General features: G+C 37.2%; 1 protein-coding gene across 2 annotated transcripts in view; it reads left to right on the top strand.

The window, feature by feature from the left end:
• The window catches only part of ATRX (alpha thalassemia/mental retardation syndrome X-linked), a 335,048-nt gene that overhangs the window by 228,140 nt on the left and 91,132 nt on the right, over window positions 1-15,776 (top strand). For both annotated transcript variants that reach the window (XM_006873737.1, XM_006873736.1), the window contains 2 exons: window positions 3,586-3,739; window positions 11,012-11,118. In XM_006873737.1, coding sequence (XP_006873799.1) covers window positions 3,586-3,739; window positions 11,012-11,118 — 261 coding nt within the window. The remainder of the gene's footprint in view (window positions 1-3,585; window positions 3,740-11,011; window positions 11,119-15,776) is intronic.

Raw genomic sequence — 15,776 nt, 5'->3', positions numbered from 1 at the left:
CTGTTGGAGAAAATGAGGCTTTCTACTCCCGCAGCCTAGTGGTTATGAGTTGGGCTGCTAACCTTAAGGTCAGCAGTTCGAAACGGCCAGCTGTTCCACAGGAGATAGATGAGGCTTTCTGCTCCTGGAAAGATTTATAGACTCAGAAACCCTATATGGGGTCACTATCAGTCAGAACCAACTCCACGGCACATACCACCACCACCACCACCACCACTACTCCCACAGAGATGTACAGCTTTGGAAACTCTATACAGGGTTGCTATGAGTGAGAACTGACTGGACTTAACAACAGTAATATAAAGTAACAAGCTCAAGATGAATCAAGGATCTAAATATAAAACCTAAAACTATAAAAGTGCCATAAAAGAAAAAAACAGGGCAAACGTTGAGCCCTAATAATAAATATATTGTTGTTGTTGTTAGGTGCTGTCAAGCTGATTTTGACTCATAGTGACCCTGTGCATAGTTCCTGAGGAGCAGCTGGTGGGTTTTTCAACCTTTGACTTTGTAGTTCACCGTCCAGTGAACTACACCGTCACTTATCCTCTAGTGCCAAACCAGAAGTACAGAAATATATTAACAGACATAAAAACACACAGTCACAGACACCCAAGTTGAACCAGTGGGGAAGTAGAATGGGACTTTACCCATGAGTATATATACAGGTTTGACAGGATATTTCTTCATAAGTATTTTACCTATGGTACAAATATACCCATGAATATAGTAGAGCATACAGAGTGTAAAGTTTTGAAAACTCATTAGCTTTAATCAAACACCTTGAGTGAGTGAGTCTCTGGGCCTTTGGGGCTCAGGACCATAGTTTCTGGGGTCATCAGGGTAAACTGGCACAACTGAGTCCCCAAAGACAGCACTTTCCGTTGTTGAATAGCAGTTGGTGTCTTAAAAGCTTCTGAGTGGCCATGTAAGGTACAGCTATTAGTGTCTACTTTTCTGAACTAAACAAGTGTGAAGATAATCAAAGATGCTTGGAAACAATTAGTCTGAAGGACTAATGGACCACACACACCTGAATTTCCATGACCGTACAACCAGTATAAGCCTGGTTACTACTTCTGCTATGAAACAGATCGCATAAGAAAACTCTAGATGGAGTAGGGGAAAATGTAGAATAAAACTCAAAGTTATAAAAAAGACCATGCTTACTGGTCTGATAGAGACCAGTGGAACTCCTGAGACTTTGGCCCTTCAAATCTACCACTGAACTCAGCCTTGAATTTTAACCAAACCATTGATAGGTCTAGAAGGTGAACATTAACACTAAGGAGGCATGCACTTTTTGGCATAATGAACCATTCAAGATCAGAAGGCAAGCATTTGCTTAAGGACAAAGTTTTGAAAGTGGGCGGAGTTTGTAAAGGAGGAAAAGAAACTGGAATCGGGAAGTATGATGACTGATGGTACATTGTAAGGATTGTAATCAATGACATGAAACTAAATTTTGGAATGAAAAGTGATTTGCTCTGTCAACCTTCATTCACCCAATTCACAATAAAAGATTAAAAATGATATTTAAACTTCATACCAGAAAATTTAAACTTAAGATCAATTTTTACAGTATTATAGAAATTCTACCTTAAGATCAAGCATTGATTACAAGGCATTTCATAGTATTAAAAAGAAATCTCTAAATATCCATGAAAAGGTGGTGGTGGTGCTGGTGGTATGTGGTGGAGTCGGTCGGTTCCGACTCATAGTGACCCTGCATAGGGTTTCTGAGTCTGTAAATCTTTATGGGAGCAGAAAGCCTCACCTTTCTCCTGTGGAACGACTAGTAGTTTTGAACTGTTGACCTTGAGGTTAGCAGCCCATCTCATAACCACTATGTAATAAATTATATAATGGAATACTGAGTGGTTCAAATGAGTAAACAAGAGCTCCGTGAAGCAACATATATAGGTCTCAGTTTGAATAAAGAGCTCCATTGAATGGAAAAGTAAATTGTAGAAACAAACATTATGGTCCCTTTTACATTTAGTTTAAAAATATGCAAAAATAATGTAAAGTTTAGGGATAGTCACATAATAAAAAAAATAAAGAAAAACTTGCATAGAAATATAAATGAGGGAAAGAAGAAAATGGGGTTGGGTAGTGTGTTGTAGTTGATTATTTGATATGTCTCTCCTAGCCTTAGTCTTTGTGACTCTGGCTAAACGACTCTTTTCCTGGTGATTCTAGATAAGAGAAGGTGAGAGAAGATACTGATAGGCTGACATGATTCAGCTGTGGATAGTAACAGTTAATTGTAATTGTAAAAACTTGGAAACTCTAGCATGGGTATAAAATGAGCCCTCTCAGAAGTTGGAAGGGGGAATCGCCCTACCATCAAAGAAGAGCCAGGATTGCAATGTGTCCTTTGGCCCATAGATTCTCTTTGTTTTGAACCTCCTCTATCTGGGGACAGAAAGCTGTGACACCAGAGGAATGGCAGAGAAGCAGCAGTAGTGGAACCAAGAACCCAAGTCTGAGACAGAGTGGTGGGCTTCTGAGCCTATGGTGAAAATAAAGCTGAGTGACTTTTGGCAGGAGGCTTGCTTGCCCAGTGGGGTGTTTCCAGGTTCATGGATGGAGTTAGAGACCAGTGCCTTCAGGCTGAAGCTTATTATGGAGTGGTGTGTGTGGTGGACATTTATCAGCAGCTTAAAAGAACTTTGTAACATTGACTGACAGAGAAGAGGAGAGGCTTGTCTTGTGTTAATCAGAACAACTTTGCCCTGAGCATTTTCTACTCCTACATTGTAACCTATTAACTTCCCTAAAAACCCCTTAGCTGTAAGTATGGTGTCTGAGTTTTGTGTGGCCATTGCAACAAATTATCAAACCCAGACAAGAAGTAATATGTGCCATATGGTTTGGTAACATTTTTTGCAGGTGGGAACTCATACTAAGCTTCATCTATGTTAGACGCAGATCTGTTACCATATGGTGAAGATGAGTGGTTGTGTTTATGTTCTAAATAAATTTCTGAGTATAAATAATATTTTAAAAAACATAAATGTATATAAAAATTTTAAATTCCTTACATTAAAAATCAGTTGAAAGAAAATACATGAAGTGGTTAAGTATATTGAGTTTTTTTTATTATGTTTAGAGCTTTTAGATTTCTTTTTGTTACTTTCTGCTTAAGCCTTTTATATTAAAAGTGGGAAAAGCAAAAAAATGATTTCACAGGATATTTTAGTTTTCCATAATAGCAGCACAATGACATATTTCCTGCCCCCAGAGTGCTCATTTATCTCTGGATCTCTGTGTCAGTCAAGTCAGTGTCTGTTTTCCTCCTTTTGCTCCTTACTTTACCTTTCTTTCACTTCCTTCTAGCCTTTCCTCTTTTCTATTTTTTCGTTCTCCTTTCCTCCATCATTTCTTCCTTGAGGCCTCTTTCCTTTCTAGTATGTAAATTTTTGCAAGTACACATACAAACCACACCCCCTTTCTGTTCCATGATGTTTCTTACTTTTTCCCTTGTTTGATCTGTCTTTTGGCCACTCTCTCAATGCTGCTGTCTTGGGGACTTTGTCTCCTTATTTTTCTACTTAGTTATGTTTCGTTTATTTTATTTAGGTAAAACTACTTCCTCTTCTAATCCAAGCAGCCCAGCTCCAGACTGGTACAAAGATTTTGTTACAGATTCTGATGCAGAAGTCTTAGAGCATTCTGGAAAAATGGTACTTCTCTTTGAAATTCTCCGAATGGCAGAGGAAATTGGGGATAAAGTGTAAGCTTCTTTCTATTTTTATTAATGAAGCTTTCAGTAAACTTTCTATTGTCTAAATCTTTTTAGAAGGTGTAATTTCTTTGGTTAATGCATGGATAGACCAATACAAGTAGCTATATTTTCTGTGGTACTAATTCTGACTACATATTTAGGTTATTTCTTCAGTACTGTTTTCCTTTTCTAGTTTTTGCACCTTGAACTTACTTCCTTGACCCAAGGTTTGAATCGATAGTTGTATAAAGGGCCTTCAAAAATTTCATGGAAAAATGGAATTGAAAGATAATGAATTTTTTCCATGAAATTTTTGAAGTGTCCCATATTTTGCCATCTTCCTGATAATTTTTCAAGTCCGTTCAGTGTCACTTTTATACTGTCACTATATTGAAATTCCTTCTTCTAAGGTCTCTGTTGTTGTTAAGTGCTGTTGAGTCATTCTGACTCTTAGCGACCCTGCACAGGGATTCTTAGGGTCAGCTGGTAGGTTTGAACCACCAACCTTTTGGTTGACAGTCCAGTGCTTAGTCTACAGTGCCACACCAGGAGTCCCTAAGATGGTGGTGGTTGTGTGCCATGAAGTCAGTTCTGACTCATAGTAACCCTGTGTAGGGTTTCCAAGGCTACGAATCTTTACAGGACTAGAAAGCCTCATCTTTTTCCCAAGGAATGGTTGGTAGTTTTGAATTGCTGACCTTGAGATTAGCAGCCTGACTCCCTATTGAGTAGTTTTATCAGCCCAACTTGCAAGCTAAGCCATAATTATAGAGGATACCGCCCTCTTTACCTGTGTGGTTATTCACATAGTAAAGTATCAAGTACTTTTCCTTTGTTTTTCTTCTAGCATTTGTGCCCCTATTTCCTAACATAGGTCCCTAGCCCCAGTATCATCCTTCATATTATTCCCTAACGCTCCTAGAAAGAGACAAAAACCCTCTTTTATATTCCCATATCACCTTTTAACATACCTGTATTCTTTACTAGGTGCAGTTGACTGTGAACTACATAGTCCATGGTTCTAGCATGCCAGCCACTCTGTGGGAGAAAGATGAGGCTTACTGCTCCCGCAAAGATTTAAAGCCTTGGAAACCCTATATTGTTGTTGTTATGTGCCGTGGAGTTGGTTCTGACTCATAGCAACCCTGTACAGGGTTTCCGAGGCTATAAATTTATATGGGAGCAGAAAGCCTCATGTATCTCCCATGGAACAGCTGGTAGTTTCAAACTGCTGACCTTGAGGATGGCAGCCTGACTCGTAACCACTACGCTGTCAGGTCATTAATGAGTAAGAACCGACTTGATGGCACTTAACAATAACAACTCTTTCTGTTAGCTGCAATCAAGTCAGCCCCCAACTCATGGTGATCCCATGTTTAATGGAAAGAGACACTGCCCGGTCCTGTGCCATAGTTTAATGATTGATGGTGAATTGGACTGTTGTGATCCATAGTTGATTTTTCAAAGTAGATCATCATGCCTTTCTTGATAAATTCTCTCCATGGTGTAAATACCAATTTCAAGTTGGTGGAGCATCAGATAATAGGAGGAAGACCTCCAACAAAATGGATTGGCCAGGTGGCGGCATCGATGGACTCAAGTGTGGCAACATTAGTGAGGTTAGCCCAGGATCGGGCAGTGTTTCGGTCTGCTGTGCATAGGGTCACTATGAGTCAGTGCCGACTTGATGGCACCTAACAGCAACAACAACAACAACATAACATCACTAAAGGCAGAGTTGGGAACAGAAGATAACAATCTGCTCTCCTGGATTCAGCTACTTAGAGTTAAACCAGCACAACAGCAGTTTCAGCACAGCCCTTCTGATTTTTTTTGTTTAATTTAAATGTTAAATTTCTATTGTATCTTCCTTACCAAATTTTTATGTAAATTTGATATGTATGGTTTTCTTATTTTCATCTCTGTCCTTAATAAAATAGATAGCGTCATAATATTTTTGTTGTTCTTAAGTGCTATCGAGTGGGTTCTAAATCATAGTCATAGCAACCCTACATAGTGTTTCCTGAGACTTTAAATCTTTGAGGGAGCAGAAAGCCTCATTTTTCTCCCATGGAGTAGCTGGCAGGCTGAAACTGTATCGTGTCATTTGCAGCCATCACTTTCCCTTCCATAATAATGTTATACAAGTATGGAAGTACTAATCATGACAATTGTTCATCATGTTATTTGAAACTAGAAAAGAGTTGTAAGAAACGGTTATTATAGCCACATACCTAATAACTCTTTCATAGTGAGATTTGTCTGCACTCAGTGGTTCCAAGAACCTTAGTTACTGATTCAGACCAAACTTTTCCCAAAATTCAGGATTTTGAGAAATCTCATATTCTAGGTTATTTCTAATTAAATAATTTATAATATTGATGTATTGAATTTTCTAGGTACAAAAGCTGTCTAAAATTATATTTAAGGATTACTTGAGCCAAGGTTTTGATTCCTGAAAGAATAAACTATTAAGGGATGAACCTTTAGTACCAAGTTCATTTTAACTGAACATCAGAAATCAATTAACTTATCAGTATTCTAGGAGTGGATTACTGGAAGACAGTAGTTCTCCGAAAGTGCACAGCTTAGGAAATTATACATTAAAAAAATGCATATGTGTTCAACTGCACCAGTGATTTTGTAACTTGAAGACTCTTTTGGAACCGTAAGTGTCTCTCGCTATCCTGTACTCCAGCTTTCAAAACCAAAAGCATAAGCATGTATATAACTCTGTTTACTTCTAATAACCATTCCTACCACTTGTCTGCCAGTTTGCAGTACTGTGGTGGCTTGTGTGTTTCTGTGATTCTTCAAGCTATGCCACAGGTATTTTAAATACCAACAGGGTCACCCATTGTGGACAGCTTTCAGCTCAGTCTCCAGACAAAGACAGACTAGGAAGAAGGAGAGACTGTTTTAGTTTTTTATTTGAAATAAATTTGAAATAAATTCCAAATATTTAGTCACTGAAAATTTTATGAATAACAGCACAAGAATACTGAATATTGAAACATGATGAAATACACCTGACTACTATAGATACAGGGCCAGAAGATAAGCCCCTCAGGTTTGAAGGCACTCAAAATACAACTGGGGAAGAGCTGCTTCCTTAAAGTTGACCATGATGACTCAAATGGAGTAAAGCCTTTGGGACTTTCATTTGCTTATGGGATACTCAAAATGAAGAGAAACATCTGTAAACATCCATTAATAATTGGAACATGGAATGTACAAAGTATGAATGTTGGAAAATTGGAAGTTGTCAAAAATGAAATAGAATGCATTGATATCGATATGCTAGGCATTAGTGAGCTTAAATGGTCTGGTATTGGCCACTTTGAATCTGACAATCACATGGTTTACTATGTTGGGAATGACAAATTGAGGAGGATTGATTTTGCATTAATCAAAATGAACATATGAAGGTCTGCCTTGAAGTACAGTTCTGTCTGTGATAGGATAATATCTATATGCCTACAATGAAGACCAGTTAATACCATTATTATCTAAATTTACTCACCAAACATTAAAGCTAGTGATGATAAAATTAAAGAATTTTACCAGGTTTTTTTAGAGTCCTGGTGTGGAACTGTGGGTTAATATGTTGGACCACAAGTTTGGTTTGAACTACAAGGTCGATGACTCAAGCTGACTAATGGCTCTTTGGAAACCCTATATAGGATTCTAGGGCTTGGAACTGACTCAATGGCATTTAACAACAACACCCAATTTTCAGTCTGAAATTGATCAAACATGCAGTCAAGATGTATTGATCATTACTGGTAATTGGAATACAAACGTTGGAACCAAAGAGGAAGCATCAGCTGTTGGAAAATAAGGCCTTGGTGATAGAAACAATGCATTAATCTCGATACAATTTTGCATGACCATTGACTTCTTCATTTGCAAATATCTTTTCTTAGACAACCTAAAAGTTTGCACAGAAATACAATTGACTACTTTTGTGGAAAAAGTTGATGGAAAAGCTCTATATCATCAGCCAAAACAAAGCCAGGGGAAGACTGTGGAACAGACCATTAATTGCTCACATGAAAATTCAGGCTGAAGCTGAAGAAAATGAAAATAAATCCTCAAGAGCCAAAATAATGATCTTGAACTTAAATTTAAAATTTAAATTGAATTCAAATTTTAAAATGAATTTAAAATTAATTTCAGTAACAGATTTGATGTTGTTGTTTGTTGTGAAGTGCCATCGAGTCGGTTCCGACCCATAGCGACCCTGTACAGGGTTTCCAAGTGTGTAAATCTTTACGGGAGTATAAAGCCTCATCTTTCTCCTGCGGAGCGGCTGGTAGTTTCGAACTGCTGACCTTAAGGTTAAAGACCGAAGACTAAATAAGTTATGGGAACACATCCAGAAATCACACAGGAAGAAAGCAAAAGGTCATTTACAAGACATGAAAGAAAGAAAAGATCAAAATAGATGTCAGAAGAGTCTCTGAAACCTTCTCTCCACTTTTAGTAAAACAAATGGAAAAAAATGAGATAAGAGAGCTGAGTAGAAAATTTCGAAAGGCAACTCAAGAAGACAGAATAAAATATTATAACAAAATGTGCATACACCTGGAATTAGAAAACCAAAAGGAAAGAATACGCTCAGCGTTTCTCAAGCTAAGGGAAATGAAGGAAAAATTAGAGCCTTGATTTATAATAATTGAAGGATTCTATGGGCAAAATATTGAATGATGCCTAAATCATCAAAAGAAGATGGAAGCGATAGGATTTTTTTGATTCAATAGTGAGTGATTGCTATCATGACTAATTGTGATTGTCACTTTGTAAAGGTCAAAGTTGTGTAACAAAGGTGGTGGGGAGTAGTTAATCCTACATTTCAGGACAGAGGACCCTAGGACCATCAAGAGAAGAGCATGAGCAGAAAGAACATGGTATCCTAACTAGAGAAGCAGTGACGTCAGAGATGGTGGCAGAGGTGATGGCATGGAGAGATAGAGCAGCTGAGGACTTTAGACTCATAGAAACAGAAAGGCTGGCGTGCAGGAGGCTGGCTTGCAAAATGTGCCCCTTTTTAAAAACAATTATATATCCCTGCGAGTTTTCAAGTACATCAAAGTGGGGGAGGGGCGGGGATTGTAATCCTTTCATTGAAAGAAAATACCAATGATTCAGTGCAAAACCGATGTTCTTCCATGTAAACTATCACTCAATTCACAAAAAAACATTTAAAAAAATTAAAATTTTTAAAATCAGAAAGAGGTGGTTGATAGTCAACCATTTGAAGAGGTAGCATATGATCAAGAGCCAATGTCCAAGGTGCATTTAAGGCATTGGCAATGTACAAGGCTCCAGAAATTCATGGAATACAAATTGAAATCTTACAACAAACTGCTGCATCACTTGGGGCACTCACTCATCTATAGCATGAAATTTGGAAGACAACTACCTGACTGGAAGTTGAATGGGCACCATATTTGTGCCCATTCCCAAGAGAGGTGACCCAATGGAATGTGGAAATCATCAGAAAATATCCTTACCTAAAGTTAATACATTAATGGCTATAAACACGCATTGACAGAGAACTTCCAGAAGTTCAAGCTGGTTTCAGAAGAGGATATGTTATGAGGGATATCATTGCTGACTTTAGATGGATCTTGACTGAAAGCAGAGAATACCATAAAGATGTTTATCAGTGTTTTATTGACTATGCAAAGGCTCTTGATTGTGTGGATCATGACAAGCTATGGACAACATTGTGAAGTATGAGTATTCTGGAACACTTAATTGTGCTCATGAGGAACCTGTACCTAGACCAAGAGGCCGTTGTTTGAACAGAACAAGGGAACACTGGATGGTTTAAAATTAGGAAAGGTATGCTCCAGGGTTGTATACTTTCACCATACTTATTCAATATGCAGAGCAGATAATCAGATAAACTGGATTATATGAAGAAGAATGTGGCATCAGGATTAGAGGAAGACTCACTAACAACCTGCGATATGCAGATGATACAACCTTGCTTGATGAAAGTAATGAGGACTTGAAATACTTACTGATGAAGATCAAAGTCCACAGTCTTCAGTATGGTTTGCACCTCAGCATAAAGAAAATAAAAACCCTCACAATTGTGCCCATAAAACAAAATCCATATAAATGGAGAAAAGATTGAAGTTGTCAAGGATTTCATTCTTCTTGGATCAGCCATCAGCACTCATGGAAGCAGCAGTCACACAAGACCTCTTTAAAGTGTTGCAGAGTAAAGTTTGAAGACTAAGGTGTACCTGACCCAAATCATGGTATATTTCATAACCTCATATGCATGTGAATATTTGACAGTGGAAGAATTGATGCATTTGAGTTCTGGTGTTGGAACAGAATGTTGTTAGTACCCTGGACTGCCAAAGAACCAACCAATCTGTGTTGAAAGAAGTACAGCCAGAATGCTGCTTGGAAGCCAGGATGGTGAGATTTTGTCTATCATACGTTGTACATATTATCAGGAGGGAGCAGTTTCCGAAGGATGTCATGTTTGGTAAAGTAGAATGTTGGAGAAAAACAGGAAGACCCCCAATGAAAGGGTTGGCATAGTGAGAGCAACAATGGCTCAAATGTAGTAAAGATTGTGAGGTTGGCGCAGGACTGGGCAGTGTTGTTCTGTTATGCTTAGGTGTGCTGTGAGTAGGTTCCGAGTCTATGATTACCTAATAACAACAACAACAACCGTGTTTAATTGTTCTTTGGCAAAACACAGAATATGAAGATTTTTTTTTCTATGTCTTCTAAAAGTTCTGTGATTTTTCATTATGATCCACATGGAGTTAATTTTCTATAAAATGTGAGTTGTACCACCAGATTAATTTTTTCTAAGACGATTTGTCAAAGATTGTCATTTATCCATTGCATTGCACCTTTATTGATAATTGATTATCCATGTTGGATGAATCTATATTTTGATTCTATTCTGGTTTTTTTTTTTTTTATTGGCACCCTGGCTGTAGCATTTATTTTGATCAACTTTATTGACTTGCCTATCTATCCTTTTGTCAGTACCATACTCTGTAGATTACTATAGTTTTATATACGTTGAAATTATGTCATTTTAGTCTTTCAACATTTTAGTTTTCAAAATTGTTTTGGATATTCTATGTCCTTTGAATTCCATATTAATATTAAGAATTTGCATGTTAAATGCCTACAAAATATCCTTCTGGGATTTTTCTTAAGAATTGTGTTAAATTTATAGATCAATTTGAAAAGTACCTGTGAATCTTCTAATCCATAAACACTAATATGTGTTTTTAGCCTTGTTTTTAGCCAGTCTCTCATATCTCTGGACTTGATTGAAGACTTTCTTGAATTGGCTAGTAGAGAGAAGACAGAGGATAAAGATAAACCTCTTATATATAAAGGTGAGTTAAAACATTTAAATTTTTGGACAAACATTTTATAAATTAAGAAAATACTACTATCCACAACCCCCCCCCCCCCACCTGAATGCATAGTGTGCATAGTGAAATCTGTGAAAGTAGTTAGAATTCAACGGCATGCCTTGTCTTTCCTGGTCTTGCAAATTTTCCTTCATCATTTGGGTACAATTTACCATTTTTCTGTTTCTTGTTTTAGTGGAAAATATTAGTTTTCCTTCTCTGACAGGTTTCTGCCATATATAGGTTCTGGTTTTTGTAGGCTTTTCAGGTTCTGATTTTTGTAGGTTTTTCTATATCAATTTTATCTGAACTTTCTGTACTTTTCCACATACATTTGGTGTTTGTTGTTGAAATCGTAGTATAAATTTTTTGCTTACACTTTTTTTTGAATTTAATTCACATACATTTCACCCATTTACAGTTTACAATTCAGTGATTTTTAGTATATTCACAGGTATGTGCAACCATATTCGTAGTCAGTTCTAGAACTTAATCATAACACATACACACCCATGCACAAAACCTTTTGTTCAACACACAAGTCCGGTGAAAAGAATATAAGATTGGTGTTCAACTCTCTTTGTTTTAAACCCGTCGGTATCTCCTAGTTCTGTTGCAATAACTGCCTCTTGTACTGTGTATAGCTTCCTCATGAGCACGATGATGTATTCTCAAATTGTTATTCTTCACAATATTCCACACAGCGAATGCATTTGCATAGTCAGCAAAGCACAAGTAAACATCTTTCTGGTACTCTCTGCTTTCAGTCAAGATCCATTTGATGGCAGCAATGGTATCTCTTATTCCATGTCCTCCTCTTAATCCAGCTTGAATTTTTGACAATTCTTGTCAATGTGCTGTTGCAACAATTTTTAATTATCTTCACCAAAATTATACTTACTTGGGATATCAATGATACTGTTCCATGATTTGGGGGTTCCATTGGACCATCTATTTTTGGAAAGGTCACCAGATAATGGCTCTTTTCCTATCAGTTGTTGATCATATGTTACCTCTTGAAATGGTTGAACATCGGACAGATCTTTTTGGTACTACAACACTGTATTTTTTTCGATCATCTCCCATCCCCCACCCCCAATAAGGTTTATTTGTTTGTTTATTTATTTGTTTGTTTATTTATTTTATTATGAACTGAGTGAACATGGGAGAACATCGGCTTTATAACATTTTTTCATTGCAATGATTACAATCTCCATGTTGCATCATCATTCAACAATATTTGCTTCCATACCCTCTGGTTTTTGTTTTTGTTTTGGGGGAGGAAGATGTACACAAAAATACTAAGGAATATATAATCATTTAGACAGCCAAAGGACACATTCTGCAAGTCTGTTACCTGGCCACCAGTGCTCTGTCCCTCTCTCTCCATGATTCTAGAGTCCTCAGCTGCTCCGTTTCTCCATGTCATTATCTTTGTCTCCATCTCTGGTGTTGCTGTTTCTCTGGTTAGGGTCCTGCTTTCCGCTTGTGCTCTTCTCCCTTGATAGTCCTAGGGTCCTCTGTTTCTGGACTATACAATTACTCCCCTATTTTTGTTATAAAACTTCTGCCTTTACAGTTGTGACAGTCAAAATTAGTCATGGTAACTATTACTCCTATTGAATCATATAAATCTTATCCCCATCTCTATTCACCAGACCCGTCTAGACAAGATGAAAACTATTCAGTAGGAACTCTTATCTTCCCCCGCACACTCTTAAACTAAACTCTTTCTTGAAAACTTACAAGCCAGTCACTTGGTGCCTTTATCACCCCCTCACTTTAGGTAGCCATTGCCTAAGATGCCCGTCCCTATCTAGCCTGTATACAGAGGAGATAGGATTGATACTTGATGTGAAGACTCCTTCCCTCTTAGTTGGTGTTTTGAGTTACTATATCCATAAATATAGGTAAAATTCATCAAATTGTAGCAATTTACATTCGTTTCCTTTGTCAAAAATTGTTGGGTTTTTTGGTAAGTTTTTATTGTGAACTGAGTGATTGATTGTTTACATGGGAGAACATTAGCTTTATAATATCATTTCATTGCAATGATTACAATCTCCGTTTGTCATCATTCAACAGTATTTGTTTTTGTTTTTGTTTTTGTTTTGTGGCGTGGAGGGGTGTACTCAGAAAGACTAAGGAATATATAATAATTTAAACAACCAAAGGGCACATTCTGCAAGCCTGCCTCCTGGCTGTCAGCACCTAGTTTCCTCTCTTTCCATGACTCTAGAGTCCTCAGTTGCTCTCTCTCTCCATGTCCACATCTCTGCTACCATCTCTGGTGTCGATGCTTCTCTGGATAGAGTCCCACACTCTGCTTGTAATCTTCTCTCTTGATGGTCCTAGGGTCCTCTGTTTCTGTACTGTAAGATTAACTACACTCCCATTTTTGTTACAAAATGTCTACCTTTACAGTTGTGACAGTCACAATGTGTCATGATAACAATATCTCACTTTTGAATCATAAGAATCTTATCCCCATCTTTTTTCCATCAATCCTGTCTAGACAAGATGAAAATTGTTCGGTGGGGACTGTATCTTTCCCCACACTCTTAAAGTAAATTCCCTCTTGAAAACTTATGTCAGTCACTTTGTTTATTGCCCACTCATTTTAGGTAGCCAATGCCTACGTTGCCTGTCCCTATCTAAGTTGTCCGTCCCTATACAGAGGGGATCGGATTGGTACTTGATGTAAAGACTCCTTCCCTCTCAGTTGGTATTTTGAGCTACTACATCCATAACTATAGCTCAGTTTCATCAAATTGTAGCTAGTTACATTTGTTTCCTTTATCTAAACTTATTTTTTAAATCTTCCTCTAGTTGAATTCTGATTATCAAGCCATCGAGGCTAGGTCAAATGGGTACTATCCACAATATTGGGTGTTCTTGTGCGTCTCCCCGCACTTCATATAAGCTGGACGCTTCACTCTCAGCTATAGCCCTCCATGGCTATGTCCTTGTTCATGTGCTCAGGAGTCCCCAGGTCTCACCACATTTTGGACCCAACCAGACAGGCAGTTTCTTTTGCTTGCCTTTTTTTTTCTTCAAGGATGTGTATGTCACATGTTTTACTGGTTCTCTGAATAGCTTAATTTGTGGGGAGAAATGGACATCAGATAATATATTATAGTGACTATAAATGCTGGTTCCACCCTCTGGGGCTTGTTATTTTTTAATTGCTTTATTTCTTTTGTTATCATCTGGATAATTTTAGTAAGGTTTATATTGCTCCCAGCATCTCTGGTGAACCACTCAGTTATTAAGTGAAAGATTGACAGTTCAAATCCACCCAGTAGTGCCTTGGAAGAAAGGTTTGTCAATTTATATCAGAAAAGTTGCCTATAGCTGCTGAATGAATTCTGACTTAGTAACCTTTGTGGCACTATAGGTAAATGCAAGATTAGCAGTTCAAACCAACTGGTCACTTCTTTTTTTTTTGGATTTTTTTCCCATGATCTTTTTGAAGCCCCAAATGCACATGCACATGAATATATGCAAGTATATACACACAGTCACACACATTCATACAAAACCACCACCAATTGCTGTTGAATTTGTTGCAATTAATGGAATTCTGGTATGGTGCTGTAGTTTTCAACACTGGACTGTGAACCACAAGGTTAACAGTTCAAATCCACTAGCTGCTCCTTGGAAACCCTATACAGGGTACTATGAGTCAGAACCAACTCAAGGATACTTAACAACAACAGCAACAATGGTGGCCTCATGTGCAGACAAGTAGAACTGTGCTTTATATCAGTGGCTGATTTCATAGAAGTAAATCACCAGCCTTTCTATATAACTTTAAATAGTGATCATCATTTACAGAAACTAAGAGAAGAAAACAAAAGTTATTATTTTTTTTTAAATTGCCATGTATGTACTATTTCTGATTCTCTTAATTTCTTCTAGGAGGTCTGAATTTTCATTCCTCTTCAGTTTAAAACATTTTTTTAAGCTTTTCTTTGAACAAAAGCCTTTTAGTGACAAATTATTTTAGTTTTTATTTATCTGGAAATGGGTAATTTACTCTTATTTGTATAGAATATTTGCGCTGAGTAACTCGATATAAACTTCTTGATTGCTGATTTCTCGTTTTTTACATCATTCATATCATTTTTATATCATTACATCATACATATCATTCATTTCTAGTTTTTTACATCATTACAAATGTCATTGACCGTTTTAAAAAGTCGTCTTTTTTTTTCTTTGGTTTACAGCAGTTTGGCTGTGCTGTGCTTCGGTATTGGGTTCCTTACATGTTTATTTGGCTTGAGATTCATTGAGAGTCTAGGATCTTCAAGTTTATATACTTCACCAAATTTGGGAAATTTATGGCCAATTTTTCTTAATATATTTTTCAACCTCATACTCTTCTTTTCCTTCTGGAATCCCTGTTATACATGTGTTAGGTCACAGGATATTTTTATAAAAGTCACAGAGACTCTTGTCATTCCCCTCCTAGCCTTTTCTGTCTGTTGTTTATTTCAGATAAAACTCACAAAACTTTCTTTTTCCTGTTCTCTTAACCCTTAGTTCTTTTTTTTTTTTTAATTAAATGTTTTTATTTTGGATTGAGTGAAAGTTTACAGGGCACATCATCAGCTTCACATTCAACCATTCATATA

The sequence above is a fragment of the Chrysochloris asiatica genome, unplaced genomic scaffold, assembly GCF_000296735.1.
Source record: "Chrysochloris asiatica unplaced genomic scaffold, ChrAsi1.0 scaffold00252, whole genome shotgun sequence".
In the NCBI taxonomy this organism is placed as follows: domain Eukaryota; kingdom Metazoa; phylum Chordata; class Mammalia; order Afrosoricida; family Chrysochloridae; genus Chrysochloris; species Chrysochloris asiatica.
Note: the sequence above shows the minus strand (reverse complement) of the source record. Positions and strands in the feature narration are given on the sequence as shown.